A 24,079-nucleotide genomic window follows, 5' to 3' on the forward strand; every position below is an offset into this window, starting at 1 on the left:
CGTTAACAAAAAGTCGCATGTGCTTCGACGCACGCATTTTTACGTCACTTCAGTGTACTTTTGCCACCTACACAAACATAATACATAAATATAAAGTGCACTGGGTTCAGTAAAATGACAGGCAAGAAGAAAGAAGCTTCTTTGCAGGTAGGAAAAACAGGTTATTTCAATAGAAGCAACCCAAAATAACTTTTTCATGTTACCTACTTCATTTTCTGACATTATTTTGTTTCATGTATTAAATTTTATATACAAATATGTATATATATTGCACTTTAGGCTTCCGCCACTAACCAAGAGCAATGGGAGGAGATTCTTGCGACAAAGGGTTTAACAGGTCAGAATTGTCTACTCCACTCCATTTAAATCATTTTTTAAGAGAGAAAAAAGTTTGGAGCATTGTTCGTATTGTAATTTAGAGTACTTTAGCAACCCTCTGTGGTGAATTTAGGGAACCGCACCTTTATCTTTCACTACAGTGGTGGACGTGTACCAGCACTGGTGTGGTCCTTGTCGAGCTGTCATAAGCCTTTTACGAAAAATCAACAATGAACTTGGAGATGAGCTGTTACATTTTGCCACGGTAAGCATTAGTAAGCCACACTTAAAAAATGCTTTAAATTGAATGCACAACATCTTAAATTGTGTGCGCGTGTGTATATAGGCCGAGGCAGACAGTATTGATGCTCTGGAGAAGTATCGAGGGAAATGTGAGCCTACCTTCTTGTTCTATGGGGTGAGTGTTTATTGAGGAGGCAGACTAGGCATGTGCCGGTATGAGATTCAGATGGTATGATAATCTTAAACCAAAATATCAGTTTCACGGTATTGCTATTACAGCTCTAAAATGTGTTACTTAGTTTGCGATATCTGGGTTTTAAAAAAAAAAAAAATCTCCATTGAACAGGATTTTTATTTTTCAAAACATTAGCAAATTGGAACATAAGTATAATGTTAAGTTAAATGAAAAAAAAAAAAAACATTCTAAATAAAATTAAAATAAATGCAGTCCTTTAGGTGAGCATAAACCCACAGCCACAGCACAACATTATTACCATAAGAACAAAAGTAATTGAATTATTTTCCATAAAAAGCACGTGTGTATGACTCGTATCATGTTTACACTATACACACATGCTCTCAAAACAGACAGTTGCCAGAGAGAGAGAAAAAAAAACACGTTTTACCACCGCTACACACACTAAACACGCTGGAGTTACTCTCGTAGCTGGTGGGAAACGTTCATGACAGTGTTTAGTAGAGGTTCACGAAATTTCCGATTCTTAGATTCGAGAACGATTCACAAACATCTAAATTCAGATTATTGAAATATGCCAAGTAAAGCGGAACTAAAACACAGCGCGGTCTTTGGGATGCAATGAGGAACGGACCGATAGCAAACATCACGCTCAACTTGCGGCTCTGGCTCAACTCAAGCCGCTAGATAAAAAAAGCAATAATACCGATATCACATGTATAAAGAACTAGATGCGAAATGACCGAATCGGCGGCGTTAGCAGCACATGTATAGAAATCTAGATGCAAATACGACAGACTCGCTGGCGTTAGTAATGAGCCGCCATCTTAAAGCAGTAGACTTCTCTGGAAGGCTGTTGTAGAGAACCTTCCGAGCGAACCTAATTAACTTTTTATCTAAAATTCTCCTAAATCGGCAAAATGTTGACTTGAATCTACTGTATCTTTAAATGATGAAACAGTTTTAAAACTTTCACATGTCGAAAGTAGACAGAAGGGAAATTATGGCATAACACGAGCAATTTTAGCAACTTTTAACGGTTGATTTACAACATTAAATCAAATGAATGCTGATACAGAATAGGGACTTGAGTATTCTATTTACCGTTTTGAACTGTTAACTTGATACTGAAATAGTAGTTTAAGCCTGGGAGGATTTTTGAACAATTTTTGTAACTAATGTACGAAACACTAAAAGAAGCCAACAGCTGGGGGTGCATCAATAATCAATTTATAATCGAATCATAGCCTCTGAATCGCAATTGTGATCAAATCGTTAGGTGTCCGAAGATTCGCACCGCTAGTGTTTACTAACCTTTAATTTTGTATAATTGCAAAATCGGAGGTATTGCCTACTCGGCAGCCACTCTCCGCAAACATGTTTTAAATGTCGGTTGGTCCTTCTCCTCTAAGCTGCGGCCATCTGTAACATTTTTGTAGCCGAAGTATTCTCATGCCAGCGATTTCGTTTTTTCGATGGGGGGAAAAAAGTTCTGGGGTTTCACCTCCTCCAGCAATCGTGTAGCACAGCTAACTCACTGACACTGAGCAACAACCAGCGGAGGAGGGCTGAGCCTTGCAGCTGCAAGCGAGGAATTTCTCCCTGCATTTTTGGGACATAAAAAATAGCTAATATCTTAGGGACGGTATGATAGAAAATTTTTGCTGTTTTGAAACCTTGATGTTTTCATACCACGGTGTACGGCATATATCTAAGGCAGACAACACTAAGCCTTTCATGCACAAATTAGTATTTTTTTTTAACCTTATGCACTCATTTAACTCGTACTCCCCTAGACGTGCAATCCATTATGAATGTACGAAAGAATGAGCAAATGTTCATTCGGCACCTCCCAGTCAACTCCACTGTCCGCTGTAGTGACCACTGTCCCAGAAAGGGTTCATGCTGGGATAAAAAAAATATAACGGACGTGTTTTAAAGAGATTTTTGTGTTGAGTGTACATAGGGCGGCGAGTTGGTGGCCGTACTACGAGGGGCCAACGCACCACTCCTTCAAAAGATGATCGTGGAACAACTAGCCAAGGAGAAGTTAGTGCTAGAGCATGGCGTGGAACGGAAAGCGGTAATGGTCAAACTAGGATTTGTTTTTGCTTTAAAATTCACTGAGATTGAAGGCAACAGATGTCCAATCCATTTGAACTTGAAGCTGGAGAAGTTGGCAGCAAGTAATCGCCAGTCTCTGCTAGCCTCTCCCAGTTCAAATGGATCGGACGTCTATCCCCGTCAATGGCAAAAAGCTAGTTAACTACTATGTATGACTGCTTCTAATTATTCTTATGTGCTTTTCAGGTTGTCGATAATGATCTCCCGCAAGATGAGAAGATAGAAGCACAAGGGGGCCATCATTTAGAGGAGGGAGAAAGTATAATAATACTTATTTTTTATCCTCACAGACATGAATGCGGCTAATTTTCTCAGTTGTTCATCATTCCAACTGCTCTCCCCACAGTTCCGGCCAGGAAATCTTATACCGTGGCCATCATTAAACCAGATGCAGTTGCACACGGCAAGGCTAATGAGATCATTATGAAGGTACACATAACAGGAAGTGCTCAACCACACGTATGATTTTGACTCCTTATTGATGAAAGTGTTTCTTTGTAATCGAATAGATACAAGATGCAGGATTTGAGATCCTAGCCCAGAAAGAACTAACGTTGACCGAAGCCCAAGCGAGAGAGTTGTACCAGCAGAAAGAAGCAGAGGTATCTCAGCATTGACTTCAGTGACATTACTGCCAGCACAAAATATCAAAAAAATGTCAGTTCTATTAACATACTTTCACAAATAGCCCTGGTACTCGTGTAGTTGAATGCCTAGAGTGCAATCATATTAGTGCCCGCTTCAGCAAATTGAATAGCAAAAAGCAAATATGAGTCATACTGGTTGCAGTGAATTCTTAAATAGGCATTCCCACTGGAGAAAAATGTGAAGTCTTCAATTTGTCGGCACTACATCACATAGATAGAGTCTGTACATATTTTCTGTAAAAGGCTTGCATCCAGCTGCTGGTTCAGCAGATTTATTTTGCTTTGTTAGCAATTTATGAATAGATGAAATCTTTAGATGTAAGGGTGAAAACTAAACATTCTTGAAAATGTATAGGCGTTATTTAAATGAAATATTGATTTACACTCGAGTTATATAAAAAAAATTTTTTGTGATTATATGATTGATGATTGATTGATGATGAAACCTTTGGAGATCACTTCAAAATGTGGAATTCTTAACATGAAAAAAAAAAAAAACTTTTCTCTGTAACATTTTAATTTTTCTAATTGGTAAATTTGACTTTTTCTATAGGCCACAAACTACAAAGGCCACAAACTACAAATGCATAAAAAAAACTGAAATATTTTACTGTACTGATATAGGGTTTTATAATTTTTCGTGTCATTTTTCATGAAATTCTAATTTATTGAGATGCCCCTGTGTATCAGTAAACAACATTCCTCTAATAGTGGGGGGTGACCTCAAGGTATATGCATTTTTTTTTTTTTTTGGGGGGGGGGGGGGGGGGGGGGGGGCCTGCACTAAAATAAAATCGGATGTAATTGCACATCCATTACAGAAGATGGCAGTGGCGCTCTTATTTTCAGTGCGTTTGAAAGGAGAATTAGCGCTTATACTAGTAGTATTTAGGGATTTTATGCACAGAACCTAATCGGATATAGGAAGTCCACTGGATAAACTCTCAAGAGAAACAATGGAAAAAAATTAACAGGAATGAAAAGACAGTAGATGAGAGATATGTGAAAAGTGTCATTGCGACTAAAGCATATGTCTATTAAGGCCGATTTTCGAAAAGGCCTCAAAACTTTTATGAAGTTTCAACCTGCCAAATTTTACTGAAGGAAGATGGACGCCCAAACCCTGTTGCGTGTGAATGAAGGATCATGTGACTAGGGCTGTCACATCCTGTGGCGTATAAATTCAAAGTGTTTTCATTGCGCTCTTACGATATAATATCGGAACGTCTGGAAAACCTCTTTATGAAAGCGTCAAAACCAAGGGCGTAGGTTTGGTTTCAACATCGGTTGGGACGCCATAACAGCATAACCTGCATGTACTTTTTTTTTTCTGGGGACGGGACATTAATAAGACCAAACAGATTTGATACATTTCACAAAAATAGCTGGTTCCTTCATAAAAATAAAATGAATGAAAAGTTAAAATTATTTTCAGGGGAGAGAGTCATTTCTCAAAATGCTTGCGTCGTATAAAGGAAATTTACAGTGGTTGTGGGGTTTTTTTTGGGGGGGGGGGGTTAAAAATGTGCATAGGCTGCAAATAAAAATATTTTTGGGGGAAAATGATGTAGAAAATAAATTTTAATTAATAGATAAATACAATGCACAGTTGAATTCACGTTAACAGTAGAAAACGCACAGGAAGGCACCTCTAAGCAGCTTTCTACTTGAGTTTTACAGGTTAGCAAGTTCACACGGTTTAATATTATGCCAATTCTGATGCAGGTCGGACTTTCAGTAGCAAAATTTGTGGCGTGTTCTCCCACCTCCACAACATTGACGTCTTTTAACATTACTAACAGTGGCTGCTGCTGCTGCTGCTGGCCGAAAAAAAAATTCTAATATACCTCCTCTTCAAAAGGGGTGGAGGAGGCAGCATGTTGACATGTATTTCTGCTGGAATTGTCTGAATGTGGGGGTTCTAGTCATCAGCCAATCAAACGTGTGTTTGAGGAGGAAAAAAATGGGCCGGCATATTCAGCAAGTGAAAAGGGGTTAAATGTAAGTCTGAACATAATGAAAGTAATTCATTTAATAATGGTAGGGTCAATTCCATCCTTACAACATATGGGAAGACAATCTAAATGACCTCCAGTATACAGTGCCTTGCAAAAGTATCCGGCCCCCTTGAATCTTGCAACCTTTCGCCACATTTCAGGCTTCAAACATAAAGATATGAAATTTAATTTTTTTGTCAAGAATCAACAACAAGTGGGACACAATCGTGAAGTGGAACAACATTTATTGGATAATTTAAACTTTTTTAACAAATAAAAAACTGAAAAGTGGGGCGTGCAATATTATTCGGCCCCTTTACTTTCAGTGCAGCAAACTCACTCCAGAAGTTCAGTGAGGATCTCTGAATGATCCAATGTTGTCCTAAATGACCGATGATGATAAATAGAATCCACCTGTGTGTAATCAAGTCTCCGTAGAAATGCACCTGCTCTGTGATAGTCTCAGGGTTCTGTTTAAAGTGCAGAGAGCATTATGAAAACCAAGGAACACACCAGGCAGGTCAGAGATACTGTTGTGGAGAAGTTTAAAGCCTGATTTGGATACAAAAAGATTTCCCAAGCTTTAAACATCTCAAGGAGCACTGTGCAAGCCATCATATTGAAATGGAAGGAGAATCAGAACACAGCAAATCTACCAAGACCCGGCCGTCCTTCCAAACTTTCTTCTCAAACAAGGAGAAAACTGATCAGAGATGCAGCCAAGAGGCCCATGATCACTCTGGATGAACTGCAGAGATCTACAGCTGAGGTGGGAGAGTCTGTCCATAGGACAACAATCAGTCGTACACTGCACAAATCTGGCCTTTATGGAAGAGTGGCAAGAAGAAAGCCATTTCTCAAAGATATCCATAAAAAGTCTCGATTAAAGTTTGCCACAAGCCACCTGGGAGACACACCAAACATGTGGAAGAAGGTGCTCTGGTCAGATGAAACCAAAATTGAACTTTTTGGCCACAATGCAAAACGATATGTTTGGCGTAAAAGCAACACAGCTCAACACCCTGAACACACCATCCCCACTGTCAAACATGGTGGTGGCAGCATCATGGTTTGGGCCTGCTTTTCTTCAGCAGGGACAGGGAAGATGGTTAAAATTGACGGGAAGATGGATGCAGCCAAATACAGGAACATTCTGGAAGAAAACCTGTTGGTATCTGCACAAGACCTGAGACTGGGACGGAGATTCATCTTCCAACAGGACAATGATCCAAAACATAAAGCCAAATCTACAATGGAATGGTTAAAAAATAAACGTATCCATGTGTTAGAATAGCCAAGTCAAAGTCCAGACCTGAATCCAATCGAGAATCTGTGGAAAGAGCTGAAGACTGCTGTTCACAAACACTCTCCATCCAACCTCACTGAGCTCGAGCTGTTTTGCAAGGAAGAATGGGCAAGAATGTCAGTCTCTCGATGTGCAAAACTGATAGAAACATACCCCAAGCGACTTGCAGCTGTAATTGGAGCAAAAGGTGGCACTACAAAGTATTAACGCAAGGGGGCCGAATAATATTGCACGCCCCACTTTTCAGTTTTTTATTTGTTAAAAAAGTTTAAATTATCCAATAAATTTTGTTCCACTTCACGATTGTGTCCCACTTGTTGTTGATTCTTGACAAAAAATTAAAATTTTATATCTTTATGTTTGAAGCCTGAAATGTGGCGAAAGGTTGCAAGGTTCAAGGGGGCCGAATACTTTTGCAAGGCACTGTATAACTGAACTCATTACATAATGCAAATAAGGTTGCTTAAAAGTTAATGGGGACAATTTGAGAATCCTGAAAAGTTGGTAGTGTTATGTCCCTACCGTCCCTATGCAAACCTACGCCCTTGGTCAAAATTGAGTGAAACTAGTGTTTTGTTTTTTTAAATTCTGGTGTTTCCATGACCAATTTTTTAGTGAAAAATTTTGGTTTTGGGAATTGTTAGGGGTTACTCATGGAATTGAGTGTGTATGTGATATTTTAAGGCTAAATTGCATTTTTAACTTAGTTGTACTCTATTCTATTCTGATGGAAACAGGTGAGTCTCCTAAAATCTATGACCAAAAAAACATGAAGCCAATGTAGCACTTGGCTTCACTGTAACAGTGGCAGAGCTCTGTAAAAGTTATCTGACTTCCTACAAATCTGTTCTTGCTTGTTTTTCCGTTCACATGACCATCAGGATTATTTTGAAGACCTTGTTCAGTTTATGTCCAGCGGACCCTCGCATATTTTGATGCTCTCCCATCTTGAGGACACTTGCGACGTGGTGCAAGCTTGGCTTCATTTCATTGGCCCATCCAACATCGAAGAAGCAAAGCGTGAGAATCCAGAGAGGTGAGATGACTGCATTTGTGTGCTTTGAAAATATATAATTAGTCTATAGTAGAATTCACAAGTGTGTTCAATCCGCCACACCCAAACATGACGCTCCTCCGCGAACTGAGTGCCAACTGAGCAACCATCTGCTCTGCTCTTACTTCCATCCCCCCTTCCCGGGCGCCGGCAGCTTGCGGGCAAAATACGGAACGCGGACGCTGTTCAACGCGGTTCATGGCAGTGAGGATGTCGATCGGGCCGGCAGGGAGCTCGCCTTCTTCTTCCCTGACTTCAGCCCAGCCAAGGGAACGGCACGGGATGCGGAGGAAAAGCCTGTGGAGAGGACGTTGGCTCTCTTCCGTCCTGACGTTGCCAGGGAAAACAGAGGTGGGCTCCGAGCCAAGTACACAAACACATGCCATTACATGAGCTTGTTATATAAATCTAAAGAATACTGACTTAATTTGTTCGCTGCCATTGACGACAATAGAAGTCCATTCCTTTTCAACTGGGAGAGGCTGGAAGCAGATGATTGTTGCCAGCCCTCACAGTCAAAATGGATTGGACGTCTAGACTATCACCGTCAGTGGTAGCCAGAGTTAAACATTTCTGGTTCTTTTAGAGGAGATTCTGACACAAATCAATCAGTCGGGCTTCCAAGTGTCACTCCAAAGAGAGATGATTCTGACAGAGGAACAAGTCAGAGAGTTTTATGTCCATCGTGTCGAGGAGGACGAATTTCCTTCACTCTTACAAAATATGACAAGGTAATTGTACTACATTGGTGACAAATATGATAAGAGGCGGACACAGCAATTGAGTGTCCAAACAGAGGTCCGGTGTTGGTGTTGGTTCTCACCAAAGAAAATGCTGTTCAACAATGGAAGAATATGCTTGGTCCTTCAGATATCAAAAAGGCCAAAGAGGAGGACCCCAAATGGTGAGTATCACTGCTACGATTATTCAACTAATGACCGTAATTTTCGAACTATAAGCCGAACTTGTCATATTTTACCAAAAAAAAGTGTATTTTTTCATAGATAAGCCACACTGGACTATAAAATGCAAGAGATTGTACTCAAATTATGGAATATTTAAACTCATAGAAAAGCAGTTTATCAGCTTGCAAAAATCCGTATAATATAAGACGTACTGACAATAAAGTGCAGGGTTTAAATTAGGGCTGCAGCTATCGATTATTTTAGTAGTCGATTAATCGAACTAGTCAGTTCGAATAATCGAGTAATCGGATAAGGAACATGAAAAATTAAAATACCTGAGCTCAGCCTCAAACAGTGTAAAAAATAAATAAATGAGGATCTGTGCACTACAAAAGAACAATTGGCTAATTTACATAGCAAAAGTGCCCTATCTTAAATGCTATAAAATGCTAACCTTTTTTTCCATGCTCTTAACAAATGTTTTAGACACATATTCCCACAAAAAAAAAGTTTATAAATTAAATTACGAATTCATTTAAAAAAACACATTAGCGCAAACAAAAACTTAGCTTATGTTGGTCTTAACAGGTAGCAGCTGGATTCACCCATGTGAAATGAGGCAGACCAGAGGGCAGTGTATCCACCCAAATCAATAAGACTAAATGCAAACACTTTCAAAATAAACCATTACAACGCCACTTTTACTAATTAAACGAATACTCGAAGCAGCAAAATTTAATTCGAATATTTTTTTAAATCGATTACTCGAGTTAATCGATTAATCGTTGCAGCTCTAGTTCAAATTGATAGAAAAAAATGTAGCGGTTTCGCAATGGAGCAGTTTCTTTTCCTTTCGCTCAGTCGTTGTTTGCCTTGTAGTTTCAGGGCCCGTTTTTCTGTGGAAGGAGATCCGCACAACCAGCTGCATGGAAGTTACTCTACTGAAGAGGCCTCCAGGGAAATCAGCTTCTTCTTCCCCGTCCAGCAAACACTTGCTGTCATTAAACCCGACGCAGTGGACCAACGCAAACACGAGATTCTAGAGGAGATCCGCAACAGAGGTTTCTCCATCAAGAGAATGGAGGAGAGGCTTCTCTCCAAGGAGATGGCTGAGGAATTTTACAAGGAGCACAGGGAGCGGCCATTTTTCAACCAGCTGGTGGAGTTCATGTGTAGGTTAGTTCATCATCCCCCCACTCTCCACCAAAGAAACACCACCAAAGGGGGCACTTGGCACTGTCACAACAAGTTTTAGAAGCAGCAGCTAGCCTTAGGCAGACAGCCAGGAAGTTGATCTTTTTTTTTTTTTTTTACTTTAAACAGCACATTTAAGTTGTGGAATCATCTTCTGCTTCAATGGCGCTCTCGTGCTCCTTCCACTTAGCTCTCACACAATGGCTCTAATAGAAGTGACTGAGGGATATGAGCGTAGACCACTTGAGACTTTGCGGTCACTTTAGCTCAACATCATTCAGAGCGAGTGCTGCGCATGATTCATGCGACTTGTTTTACTACTGTTACTTAAAGGAGAGGGAATTTTCACAATTTAAAACTGTTTGTACGTGTTTTAATGACACCTACACAGAAGGTGCACTTATGTTTCTTCCAGTGGTCCCAGTGTGATAATGGTCCTGGAAAAGGAAAATGCAGTAGAGGAGTGGAGGGCCACAATGGGTCCCACAAATCCGGAACGAGCAAAGGTGGAGCTCCCTGAATCTCTGAGAGCACGATTTGGTTCTGACATCCTTCGCAACTCTGTGCACGGATCTTCGAGTCAAGGACGCGCTCAAGAGGAGATCCAGTTCGTCTTTGGTGGACAAACAGAGTTCACTGAAACTTTAGGTAGGAAGGAACATGACGAGTCTCGAACACAATTGATTTACGGGTGTGGTTTTTTTTTAGCACGTTTCAGTGCATTGATGGCGATAGTTGTCTAATCCATTGTGACTGTAAGGACTGGCAGTGACCATCCCAGTCAAAATAGATTGGAACTCCATCCCAATCAATGGCAGGTAATTAGAAAACTGCTTATAAATGTAACATTATCTACAGGTGAACACACAAATGATGCCCCTCTGGATAAACAGCAACACTACGAAGGTATGCAACAATCAATGTCAAGCAATAAGTTTCGCATTTTATCTAAATATTTGTATAATTCACTCTTGTTTAATTAGTAGTATGTTGACATTACAGTCATGATCAATGGTTTTTCATCATTCATTGTTTTTTTAGTGTGAATTTTAACTTTTTTGTATGTTACGTAGAATTTTAAATATTATTGTTATTATTATATTACTTCAAATTTAATGTCCAATGTAAATGTAAAATCAATTTGGTTTGATAATGTAACATAAAGAGTATACATTTTTAGAATAATGCAATAAAATATCAAGATTATCATTTATTAATTTTATTTACATTTAAATTCATTTGAAGTTGGTGCAATCCGAGATGATACAACAGTACGAAATGTATGACGTGAATTAATATTTGAATTATAGATTTATTTTAATAACAATTTGAATTGACTTATATTTTCAAGTGAAATAGTGACCTCACCCTTTCATTTATTCTAACTAATACAAATTACGGCTGAAAAAAATCAGCTTTTACTTGATTGAAACTGTCAGACATATTCAGATAAAAGTTCCGTTTATTATTTTTATTTTCATAAAAGCAACAACATCCTAACCAGTGTATTAGCATAAAACCTTGTATTTTTCTATTTCAAACTTAGGAGACGCAGGTGAATTAAATCCTCCCGCAGAAGAGAAAAAAAGTTCTGGATTGTCATACTAATCATCGTTGGAATGGAACCTTTTACTTCAGGTTTTCCAGCATACACGTAAATGTGTACCCCAACATGTCCAGTTGTTGTATTCAGTCTCTGATCCAGCCTTTACTTACGATACAGTACTCATGCATTTTGCATTTTCTTCTATCAGTCATAATAGTTTTTTGTTTTTAACAAAGAAGCTGAATCCCTCTTACTGATCTCCTGGGTCGACGTTATCCTCCTCATTGAAAGACCTATTGAACATCTCCGTAATGCTCTTCTGACTGGGATCCTACACAATGTCAAATTAAAATGTTTTACATTGGCTCCAACATGACTCCCCCGCTCTCAATGAAACGTTAGGAAAAAAAAAAAAAAGGTTGCTACCTTTGAGTGGAATTGAGCTGTCACCGCGTGGGCTGAGAGGTTTGACTCGGACAGGCCGACCTGCTCCAATACTTGCATTTTTCCCTGAATCATCGGCCTGGGTGGAAAAAAAACACAAATTAGGATTCACACCAACTCCACCGAGCTCACTGTTGGTTGTCATTTATACCACAAGTGATCATCAGCTGTTCCCTGCGCGACTAAGTAGTGAATGTTCACATTGTTGGTTTGACCGATGCGATGAACTCTGTCTTCAGCCTGGATAAGAACCTAAAGCACAAAAAGAACAGTACTTTGACTTTTAAAAGCCTTAACAAAAGAGGCTTTTCCAACCTTAAATAATGGATATTTTTAATTCATTCTTACTCCGGGGTTCCAGAACAGTTCGGCAAAGACGACCAGATCAGCAGCGTGTAGCGTCATGCCCATGTTGGCGGCGGTGATGGACAGGACGGCCACGCACGCCTTCCCAGATAACTGAAATTTGTCACATAAAATCTGGCGCTCACCTGACGGCGTGGAACCATCGATGCGAATGAACGAGACGTCCTGTTGAGAACGTGAAACAAAGGAGTTTGCTAGAGGAATGGTTCTCATTTTTAAGCAACTACTACCTCAACGAATATTTGGCCAATATCAGGGCTAAGATCATGTCATTGGCTGCCATTGACGGCAATGTTCATTCGCCCCTCCCAGTCAAAATGGATTAGACGTCTAACTTCAGTCAACGGCATTGAAACACGAGCATTCACTAGTCCAATAGCCGGCAATAGGTTCAAATATCTTGTATGTCAGAAAAAGGCAGAAGTTTTAGTTATGTTTATGAGCTACAGTTTGAGCAGTAACAGCACTTAAGTTTTAGAAAAAAGTGAAATGGTAATATGCTTAAGGATTGAGTTAACTGGTAATATTTAAAAAGAAACCGTTTTTAAATATTAAATGTGAATATTTTGTAGTCTGAGTTGAATACAACTGAACTGTACTTGATTATTGCACTGTAGTGAATTTACATGGCATGCTTCAACATTTAATTCAATTTTTTACATACCACTAGAGTAGGTTTCTCAAACTCAATTTATCAGGAGCCTGCTGGAAATAAAAGTCGAGGGTAGTCTAGGACAGTGTTTTTCAACCTTTTCTGTGTCACAGCACAATTTTACATTGGAAAAAAATTCGCGGCACACAACAAACCAAAAATGTTCCAAAATTACTTTCTGTAGAGTATATTTATTTATAAAATAATTTCTCAATATTTATACTTATTCAGTGTGAAACTTGAGCCTGTATGGATGAACACAAAGCCGATATCCTGGCAGGAATCTTTGTCGACAGCTCTTTAGGAGTTAGCAAGCAGTTAGGCTTGAAAAGCTCAGAATTGTCTGACAGGAGGACTTTAAAAATGTCTTTAATCGCATCAGGGGCAAGCATCTCGCTGACAATGGCTTTGCAGGCAGGTAGTATTGTCTCTTTTTGGATTCAGCAACAGGTTTAGCAACAAGGTAACTGGCTTTGAGGGCTTTCTCATTTACTTTTGTGGTGTTTCTCAAAAAAGTTGCCAGTTTCTCTGTGTTTTCATGGAGGCGAACAAAATAGTCAATCGACTTATTTTGAAACGAGGGCAAATGCAACTGCTTGTGTCGCGTTCAAGAACTGCTCGGATTTCTAGCCATCAGCCACCTTGCTGTCCTGAACAATGTGTTGTAATAAAACACTGGGAGGATTGACGTTCTCAAATATGGATGAAACGGAAAGGACGCTTTCGTGTATATTGACACTTGACGACTCTAATCAAATGATGTACATTAGACGCGCTGGGGTCCACATTGTCGCGGACAGCAAGGTGGCTGATGGCTAGAAATCTGAGCAGTTCTTGAACGCGACACAAGCAATACCTAACTCATCTGCACACGGCCGCAACCTTCTACGGTTCTACCTTCTTTCCTACTGCAACTCCGCCCGACGACGTAAAAAAAATTCGATATTGGATAACTTCTCACCGGTTGAAAAACACTGATCTAGGATTAAAAAAAAACAACAACAAAAAGGACTGATGTTGCTAAATCTCGTTGGCTAACCTGTAGACAACCACCACTTAACGTTAGCATGAGCATTAGCTTGAAATATGGTAGAATTTAAAGAGATTTAAAATAAAAAACAAAACAATTTTTTTGTTTCTATATATTATTTTTTCTTCGTTACTATTTTCTTTCAATTTTTATCAGTTGCCTGGGGGAAAATACACACGCATCAAATAATAATACTACAGTTTGATGTCAAACGGGGGCTGCAAATATTGTCCAGCAGGCCTGAGTTGGCCCTCAGACCGCAAGTTTGAGACCAAGGCATGAGACACTGATACTCGTACAGTTTGAGAACCACTTTGCTGGAACAACCTGTAAAACAATAACTTTGTAATATATTGTACCTATCCAATCAAGTTATGTTTTTTCTATTGTAATATTACAACTTTACTCAAGAAAAGAAGAAAACTACTTAATTCTGTAAAAGTTAAGACTCTATACTGTTATTTTCACATTATTCTTGTAAAAAAAGAATCTCTATATAACATGGATGGATGCTTTCTTTCCAGTGTGGTCTTAATACGCTGTTGAAGATAGTAAAAAGACATTTGGAGAGTGTTTTTACTGTCCGGTACTTAAATATTTAATGTGATGATGGTTCAGACAGCTTTGGAAAATTCCGTTTGGAGTCCAAGTTAATGGGATGGTCTTAAGTGCTCTTCCTGGAGCGAAGACAATCATGCAAAGTTTTCTCTTAGCTTGTACCAAGAATGTAAAAGGGCACCGTGTTATGGCTTAAAAGCGAGTTGGGGGCTATTACTAGAATTGAATGAACTGCACCCACCATCAGTGTCGACAACCCCAATCATACACTCTTACAGTGTCCGAGCTTCTTTTCTTGTTCTAGCGTCCTCCCATTAACTCACCTTTTTAACGAGTTCACTAGTGATGTGATCCAGGACTAACTTGTGATGGGCGAACACCAGGAACTTCTCCCTGCCACATTCCAGCATGTCGTTAATGTACTCCCTGTTGTAAAAATAACATTTTATGATTCAATTCATTTATTTTTTTTAATTAATTCTTTTCCTTGACGGTGATAGATGTCCAATCGGTTAAACTGGGAGAGGTTGACAGCGAATGCTCGCTGCCAAATGGATTGGACATTTATCGTATGTAAAGTATATACGCACATAATGGCTTGTAGCTTGGCTTCAGCTGTGTGGTTGTAATAAATAAGGAGTGCATCTTTTTCATCCTTTTTCTGAAATGGAGAAGAAAATGATCAAGTGATGCAATAAATAACATTTTTGGCATTTTAATACTGGAGTTAAGTGGAATAACTGACATTACGATGTCCCTTTGCTAACTGCTCGGCGGCAGCCGACAGAGCCGTTTTGGTCCGGTTGCTGACCCCGTCGATGGTCACCGTGACAACCTTGCGTTGTTTGGAAGGAAGCTGGGAGAGGACGTCGGATTTGAGGCGCCGCAGCATAAGGCACTCGGAGAGGAGCAGCTTTAACTCGCCTAGATGGGAGGATCCCGAGTAGTCCCAGCCCCAGGTCGTCTGGGCCAAAGTTATTATTGTTTACAATAACGTATAAAGTGAAGGAAACCAGAACTAAATGGATAATTCTGTGAAATTCCGTAATTAGCAGAAATAGCTAGAACTGAAAACATTCACAAAACTAAAACATTTAAATCTAATGCCTTCTTTTTCATAGTTTATCCTCAGAAGCACTACTTACACATGTAAAATACAAAATACTATGACACATATATACTTACAGTGGTATGAAGAAGTATCTGAACCTTTTGGAATTTCTCACATTATAAATAAAATCACCATCAAATGTGATCTGATATTTGTCAAACAGATGAAAAAAATCTGTCTGCTTTAACTAAAACCACCCAAAGATTAATAGGTTTTCATTTTTTAAATGAGGATAGCATGCAAACAATGACAGAAGGGGGAAAAATAAGTAAGTGAACCCTCTGCCTAAGAAGACTTAAAGAGCAATTGAAACAGATTTTTACCAAACATTTTAAGTCACTCAATTACTGATGAGTGGTTTAAAGCTGCCCTGCCCACAATAATAAAACACACACCTAGTGAGAATTGTCTTGTTTCAGCGCGGAATACTCAGAGCGTTAGCGTGAGCGTTAGAGTGTTAGCTCCTTTAAATCAGGGCTAAAAACACTTTTGTTTAGCACAGCATATCCATAACTGTCTATATCTTTCAAGCTAAGTGCTTTCTATTCCTCTTGTGCTTTATCTCCATTGCTGATTTCAATGATTATTATAAGTAGTATTTTTATTTTTTATTTTATTTTTTATTCTATTCGTGATTAAATGCAATTTTTATGTATAATTTAACTTCCCGTTTCGATTGTCTTTGTTTTTAAGTTCTATTGATTTAATTTGATTTTTATGATCTTCATGTGATGTAAAGCACTTTGAATTGCTCTGTGTTGAATTGTGCTATATAAATAAATTTGCCTTGCCTTGCCGAGAAACATTGTCTGATGTGCATCATGGCTTGGTCAAAAGGTCTGTCTGAAGACCTGCGATTAACGATTGTTGAGCTGGGAAAGGATACAAAAATATCTATAAAAGTCTGGATGTTCATCAATTGACAGTCAGAGAAGTTGTCTACAAATGGAGAGAATTTGGCACTGTTACTTCTCTCCCAAGGAGTGACCGTCTACCAAAGATGACACCAAGAGTTCAGCGCGGAATACTCAGAGAGGTAAAAAAGAACCCTAGAGTGTCTGCTAAAGACTTTACAGAAATCACAGGGACCGTCCAATATCTCTGTGCACACATCAACTATATGTAAAACTATGGCCAAGAATGGTGTTCATGGGAGGACTCCTCGGAGGAAGCCACAGCTGTCTAAAAAAGCATTGTTGCTTGTTTGATGTTCGCAAAAACGCACTTGGAAACTCCACAGAAGTTTTGGCAAAATAATTTGTGGACTGATGAAATCAAAGTTGAATTGTTTGGGAAAACACAAAATGTCATGTGTGGAGCAACATTGGAACACCTCCCCAACATCAACACCTCATGCCCACCATGAAGCTGGGTGGAGGGGGCATCATGATTTGCGGCTGTTTTGCTGCCTCGGGGCCAGGACAACTTGCAATAATTAATTTCAAAAGTTTATCATGATGTTTTGCAGGAAAACCTGACACCGTCTGTCAGACAGTTGAAGCTAGAAAAGAGGATGGATGCTACATCCAGACAAAGATCCAAAACAGAGAAGTAAATCAACTTCAGAATGGTTTCAGAAGAACAAAATACATGTTCTGTAGAGGCCAAGTCAAAGTCCAGACTTGAACCCCATTGAGATGCTGGGGCATGACCTAAAGACAGTGATTAATGCCAGGCATCCCAGCAATCTGACTGAATTACAGCAGTTTTGTAGAGAAGAATGGGCCAAGATTAGTCCTGATCGAGTCGCAAGACTGATTTGTAGCGACAGGAAGCGTCTGGTTGAAGTTATCGCTGCCAAAGGGGCGGCACAAAATATTAAATGTGATGGTTCACTTACTTATTTTTTCCCCTTCTGTCATTTATTTGCATACTATCCTAATTAAAATATGAAAACCTATAAATGTTTGAATGGTTTTAGTTAAGGTGGGCAGTTTTTTTCATCTGTGTGATTTTGACAAAAATCAGATCACATTTGGTATACACTCACCGGTCACTTTATTAGGTACGCCATGCTAGTAATGGGTTGTTGCCTGGTATACCAGACTCACCGCTGCTCCAGCGATTGAGTCTGGCCACCATTAAGCAGATAAAATTTCCAGGGCGGAGCAAGCCACAGCAAACAGACAGCGGAGTGGACCAATCAGCGACGGGCGGGACGAGGGACTTTCGCGCGTAAGTAAACATACGAGGAGAGCGGAGTTTATTCAACATGGCTAGTGCGAGACAGACTGTTGTCAAGGACTTTTGTCGATGTGTTTTTGGTCATTTAAAACTGATTTTACCATGGATTGGTACATATTCTCGGCTCTCCTGTTCGCCATCTGTGTTGTTGCGGAAACGACTTCCGACGCGGAAGAATGACATTGGTCGTTAAGAACACGTCACGCAAATAAACGAATCTGATTTGTCGATTGACTTTGTACTTGCTCGAGAGGCCGTTAATGGGCTAGGTCCCAGACTATCCTCTCAGTGTTTGAAAAACACAGGGAGAACAGTCTGGCCTTGCCAGGCTAAACGGGTTGGACCCCCTTTTGCCTTCAGAACTGCCTCAATTCTTCGTGGCATAGATTCAGAATAAGCCTGAACGATATATCGTTTAAACATCGCCATCGCGATGTGCGCATGCGCGATAGTCCCATCGCAAGGACGTGCGATAGTTTTTTTGTTTTTTTTTTCTGATCCACAAACCCTTGATCTGCTTCATTCGCTCGCACAGCCTCTCTCACCCCCTTTCCCAGCTCTCAGTCACTGCTGCACTTGCTTATTAAAGTTAACGATGGCTTTGATCTGGTCAAAGAAGCCGGGCAGCAATCTGTCATTCAAACTGTTTAACTTGTTAAACAGTTTCTGCAAAGGAGTGCTGGCTGGAATGAATGTGTGTGTCTGTGGGGGGAGAATGTGGAGACGTTCGAGACATATAAAATAAACGCCAGAAGTGATTATGAGGAGTTTGTCATTTCTACATGTCACTCTAATACCCCTTTCCCACTGAAACTAGTGGGTCAACGCGCGTTTTTCCAAGCCGATGCATCCCACTAGCAATTGGCATTTGGCACCTTTCCCATTGATGAAAAAAGTTGTGTCTTTTTTTTTGTTTTTTTTCCACCCGTCTAACCCCTACCCCTCCTCAGCCGTGCGTAAGGTGCGTGACGTCACCACGACAAGTGCGACCGAATTCATTCAGTTCAAAGAAGTTAACAATGCAAAGCAATATGGAAGCCTCCTTTCCGTTTGTGTTCTCTGTTTTCATGCTTTTTACTGCCCGCAAAATGGTCGAAATGCAGCAAAGGATCAACACTGTGCTTGTGCTGAGGCAACGTAGGCGATGTAAATTTTGGTTTGAAATTGAAAGGAGTCGTGTACGTCACAGAAGGAGGAGAAGAGCCTTTGTTTCATCTGTTATGGCAATTGCTAACGCTGCTACACCGACGGTTCGCCGTATGTGGATCCGGGCTAGAGCACATGGTTTTTGTTTTTTGTTATGACACATCACGTACTAGCCTACATCACCACGTAGATTAGGGTGTTGACTGTTGACCTGGGGTTTTGCTTTCACATTGCATGGCGATCAGAGCCGAGGTGATTTTAACGTGGGTCGCTTGGCGGGTTGATTGACACGGGTCGAGGCGGGTCGCTGCACCTTTCCCACTGCCACCAAAAGCCGATTGTTAGCGGGTTGCCACTGGTTTTTGGGCCAGTGGGAAAGGGGTATAAGAGTCACAGCCTTGTTAGGTAAACAAAAGCATTTAATAAAGCCAAGCATTTTTCTACTACAGTACCTTATTCTTGTTTAAAAATGATTCAGTGGGACAGTTATGTTTAAAACTGATCATGATTATTACAATTAAAGTGCTTGAAAAGCATTTATTAGAAAAAAAAAAATATATATATATATATATTTTTTTTTTTTTTTAATCATACTTTGGGGGAAAAAAGTGCAGAAAAACCATGTCTTATATGAATCTATTTCCAGTGCTAGATCTGAATAAATACATTGAGCACACACACACACACAAAAAAATGGGAGGGGGGGTGGGGGGGCATTTATGCGCTACTTCGCGGTTTTTCACTTATCGCGGCGGGTTCTGGTCCCTATAGACCTTACTCACGTGACGTCACAGCCACGCCCCCGCGTCATGTTGTCCGTCTACTCGTCATGTTAATGCATTAGCGCTTCGTAAATTCCTCCTATTATGCCGTGTTTTTCTGCTCGTTAACATTAATAATCAAAATGGTGAAGTCGTGTGTGGCGGTCGGTTGCAAAAACAGAGAAGATAGACGGAGAGACTTGAAGTGTTACCGTATTCCGAGAGACCCGGACAGGAGAGCGAGATGGACTGCTGCAATTCGACGAGAAAACTGGGCTCCATACGACTACCACAGATTATGTAGTATTCATTTTATATCTGGTAAGATGCATTTAATATATATTTAGAGGGTTTTGGGCTGACAACCACAATAAGATCATTGCTCGGCTAATCGCCGACAACATACACTCAGACGTTGTGAATGAACTACCTGAAAATATATAATTATAAGGGGATAATAAGACAGTTGTCATACAATTAATTTACAATTTCACTATTGAGGCCAAAAGCCAAAAAATAAATTCAACTAGGGACAATCTGGAGTAGTGCTATCGGACTTCATATTTATTACATATTATATATATGTATGTAGTGAGAGTGCTATCGCTAAACCATATAAACATTAAAAGCCCTAGCTCCATTGACAAATGACATGAAATACATTAGACTTGACAGTGGATGTTAGCGACATGAAATACATTAGACTTGACAGTGGATGTTAGCAAGAACAAAAGATTTTGAATTGAAAATTTCGTAACTCACCTTCCCGAGCACAAGATAGATTCCTGCCGAATTTTCGTGGACGAGAACCTGTTTCACCCAACCAGCAACGAAGTATTTATAAGCCTCCAAGCTCTTAAAGTTTTTCAAACTTTCGTGAGAATAGGCTGATTTTGTGTGGACAAGATAGTTGTAAATATCAGGGTAGCAGATGTCAGGCAAAGACGGCGAAGACAGCGGGTGGAAAAACATCGATTTAGGCATCAAATATGGATCTGGCGAATGGATAAACTGAAGCTTTTCCACATAACGCCTTTTATGCAACGCATCCAATGAGTTTATAGCGTCAGATAACACCGGGGCTTCCATGAATTGCTCTATAACTTGCACGACTAATTGAAAACAATGAGAATAGGTCTAAAAAATACGGACAATATGGTGGCCGGATACAATGACACGTCATTTTGTGACGTGGGTGAGTAGGGTCTATTAACCGCGAAAAACGATGGAATACTGTACACTGTGGTCATGATAAGTCATCCAAAGTCTTTCCAAAGAGCAATTCAAGTCATCTAGTAAAAATGTCTTTAAAAAAAAACAACATATATATATATATTTTTTTTTTAATATCGCAATATAATATTGCAATATATCGCAAACCCCCAAAAAATCGCAGCAATAGTTTTTTCCAATATCGTTCAGGCCTAATTCAGAAATACTCAGACCAGCCCTTCTGGCACCAACAATCATGCCACGTTCAAAGTCACTCAAATCACCTTTCTTCCCCATACTGATGCTCGGTTTGAACTGCAGGAGATTGTCTTAAACCACGTCTACATGCCTAAATGCACTGAGTTGCCGCCATGTGATTGGCTGATTAGAAATTAAGTGTTAACGAGCAGTTGGACAGGTGTACCTAATAAAGTGGCCGGTGAGTGTATAATATCTCAAATAAATTGTTGAGTTTTTCCTTTTAGAATCCTGCACATAAAAAATAACTCAAAGAATGAGATACGAAAACTAACAAGTTCAAGAAAAATGAAAAACAGCAAATCCACTCTGAAACCGAATTTTAACTAACTGAATTAAAGGGGGACAATAGATCCAAATCCCAAACTATTATATGCTTGATCTAGAACAAATTGGGAAAATAAATAAATTGGTCAAAAATCATTGAAGAAAATTTATCCTAAAATGTTCCCCCAAATTTCAGCACAGTAGTTACCTGTTTGGCATCGCAGTAGCGCAGCCCAAATTCATGAAAGCGTGGAAAGAGTGTGGGTTTGACAGCCAGAATCTGTGTGTAGAGCTCAGCTGGTCTCGACATTGCAGGAGTCCCTGATAAGAGAATGACCCGTTTTGCTGTCTGGGGGTATGAAAAAAAATTAAGATTTAATATAATTCCCCAACTCTTTGTTTTGAAATCTGAGCAAAAGAGATAAGGCACGCACCTTCAGTAGCGGCAATGCGGCTTTCCAACGAGCTGTCCTTATATTCTTTAGAAAGTGGGATTCATCCTAGTCAAAAGTTGGAGATAATAATTTGAAGTCTCTATATTAAAAAAAAAAAAAAACACGTTCTAAAATTTAACTGCTAACTGACCATGATAAGGACGTCAAATGAATTGGCTAGCAGTTGTTTTTCAACCCTGCTAAGTAGGTCGTAGCTGATGATGTTGACCAACCCAGCCCGCAGGTTGTCTTTGGCCTTCACCACCACATTGACATTGTCAGGACTCAACGATGGGAGCCAGCGACGGAAAGCCTGTGACACAAAAGACACACTGTATTCCTTTGAACTCTGTTCCATTTACTGCATTTGAGGAATGAAAGTAGAGTGTTTGTATTCTTTAATATGGCACCGAATGAACTCACTATATGCCATTGACGGCGTTAGACGTCCAATCCATTTTGACTAGGAGAGGCTAGCAGCTCTAGTTGTCAATGGCAGGCAATAAATTAAAAGACTTAAATTAATTTTAGTCATGCAGTGTTGTTTTCGTCGACAATGACGATAACGAAAATATTTCGTTGACGGACATTTTTTATGACAAGCTAAAATTGTGTCTTCTTGGGAGACTAAAACATAACAATTCGAATGCCAGTTTTCGTCTGACGAGACGAGAACGAGATGAAAATTCGCTGTTTCCGTCGTAAGTTCACAATGTGTGACATTTCTTATCATACATGTAGTTAGCACGCATTGTTGCAGTGTTTGGTCATATCACTTATGTGACTTGCTGTGGCCCCCCTCCCCGGCCCCACACACACGCTTACACAGTGTCGTCTCCAGCTCAAGACTTGCCTTTTTTTTTTCTTTTTAAAACATACACACGGTGTCGTCTCCAGCTCTAGACTTGCCTTTTTTTTTTTTTTTTTTTTAACATATGTCAGGTGCTGCTTGGTAAGTTTTCTTATCTTGGCTAGATATGCCATGTTGCTTTAGCCTTTAAAGGTCTGTGCTGAATGATCATTCATTCATTCATTTTCCATGACGCTTTTCCTCACAAGGGTCACGGAGGTGCTGGAGCCTATCCCAGCAGGGCACAAGGAGACGTACAACCATTCACACACACACACACACACACACACACACACACACACACACACACACACACACACACACACACACACACACACACACACTCATACCTACGGTCAATTTAGAGTGTTTAATCAGCCTACCATGCATATTTTTCAGATGTGGGAGGAAACCGGAGTTCCCGGAGAAAACCCACGCAGGCACGGGGAGAACATGCAAACTCCACACAGAAGGCCGAAGCCTGGGATTGAGCCCTTGATGTCAGAACTGTAAGGCAGACGTGCTAAAACAACCCCTCAGCCACCGTGCCGCCCTGAGTGATCATCACACACTAAATGTAACTTGTAGCCTTAGCATAGTGTTCGCGTTAGCAGTTAGCATGGTGAGTGTCGTCTGAAACTCTTGGAAAGCTTTTTACACACAGTTTGTGGCGTACAGGTGCGTTTAAGTAATTGTAAATAATATACTGTTTTCCTGCCGAGCGTGTATATATGCTTATCTGTCAATGTTCGTTCGAAATTTGTCTGAGTTTTCATTACTAAAACTAGATGAATACAAACACATTTTGAAATGACTAAAATATGACTAAGACTAATAAGTATTTTCGTCAAAGACTAAGACTGAAAATCAAAAGGGCTGCCAAAAACAACTCTGTAGTCATGTTGTTTTAATAACAATTTATCAATGAATAATTGTATTTATTTAAAAAAAAAAATATATATATATATATATATATATACTATTATTGAGACGAGTCCACATATGGGCACGTCACATTTTGGGTTATTGTTGCCACACGCAAGTATAGTGGCCTACATGACCAAAATGAATGAATGAATAAAAAATAGTAGTTTGCTCTACGAAGGTTTTAAAAAAGTAATTTGTTGCCTAAAGTTTTGTGACTCTTACATGGTTTGTGCTACTTTTCCTGTTCCCTCCTCTTCAAGTAACTATTTTGTTAGACTTGTGCTTGGTTGCTGATTTGGCCAAAACGGCACAGCTAACAGCTGAGATAAGACCCGAGCCAATCTTGCCT

At 39.8% G+C, this 24,079-nt stretch overlaps 2 protein-coding genes across 2 annotated transcripts in view; one reads left to right on the forward strand and one right to left on the reverse strand.

Annotated features, from left to right (window-relative positions):
- On the forward strand, positions 1–13,300 carry nme9 (NME/NM23 family member 9). The gene is made up of 16 exons (XM_057852956.1): positions 1–147; positions 280–337; positions 480–583; positions 665–736; positions 2,724–2,840; positions 3,068–3,140; positions 3,228–3,310; positions 3,391–3,483; positions 7,713–7,867; positions 8,040–8,236; positions 8,472–8,616; positions 8,682–8,789; positions 9,670–9,966; positions 10,400–10,632; positions 10,843–10,890; positions 11,531–13,300. The coding sequence occupies exons 1-16, from the start codon at positions 115–117 to the stop codon at positions 11,590–11,592; spliced, it is 1,878 nt and encodes a 625-aa protein (XP_057708939.1). The 5' UTR covers positions 1–114; the 3' UTR covers positions 11,593–13,300.
- smarcal1 (SWI/SNF related, matrix associated, actin dependent regulator of chromatin, subfamily a-like 1) overlaps positions 11,253–24,079 on the reverse strand; it is a 26,137-nt gene continuing 13,310 nt past the window's right edge. Inside the window, exons 8-17 of the mRNA XM_057852955.1 lie at positions 22,105–22,266; positions 21,954–22,019; positions 21,728–21,868; positions 15,326–15,544; positions 15,171–15,241; positions 14,904–15,006; positions 12,323–12,505; positions 12,126–12,226; positions 11,957–12,053; positions 11,253–11,861 (exon numbers count right to left, since the gene is read on the reverse strand). Of these exons, the coding sequence (XP_057708938.1) occupies positions 11,781–11,861; positions 11,957–12,053; positions 12,126–12,226; positions 12,323–12,505; positions 14,904–15,006; positions 15,171–15,241; positions 15,326–15,544; positions 21,728–21,868; positions 21,954–22,019; positions 22,105–22,266 (1,224 nt within the window). The 3' untranslated portion in view covers positions 11,253–11,780. The remainder of the gene's footprint in view (positions 11,862–11,956; positions 12,054–12,125; positions 12,227–12,322; positions 12,506–14,903; positions 15,007–15,170; positions 15,242–15,325; positions 15,545–21,727; positions 21,869–21,953; positions 22,020–22,104; positions 22,267–24,079) is intronic.

Source organism: Corythoichthys intestinalis, chromosome 12 (genome assembly GCF_030265065.1).
Source record: "Corythoichthys intestinalis isolate RoL2023-P3 chromosome 12, ASM3026506v1, whole genome shotgun sequence".
NCBI lineage: Eukaryota > Metazoa > Chordata > Actinopteri > Syngnathiformes > Syngnathidae > Corythoichthys > Corythoichthys intestinalis.

What these genes read in the sequence shown, in the direction of transcription:
- nme9 (XM_057852956.1), top strand. Translation starts at nt 115, where the DNA reads ATGACAGGCAAGAAGAAAGAAGCTTCTTTGCAG. An exon ending in AGCTGTTACATTTTGCCACG is followed by an intron (nt 584 to 664) that starts GTAAGCATTAGT and finishes GTGTGTATATAG; the next exon opens with GCCGAGGCAGACAGTATTGA. An exon ending in AGAGTTCACTGAAACTTTAG is followed by an intron (nt 10,633 to 10,842) that starts GTAGGAAGGAAC and finishes CATTATCTACAG; the next exon opens with GTGAACACACAAATGATGCC.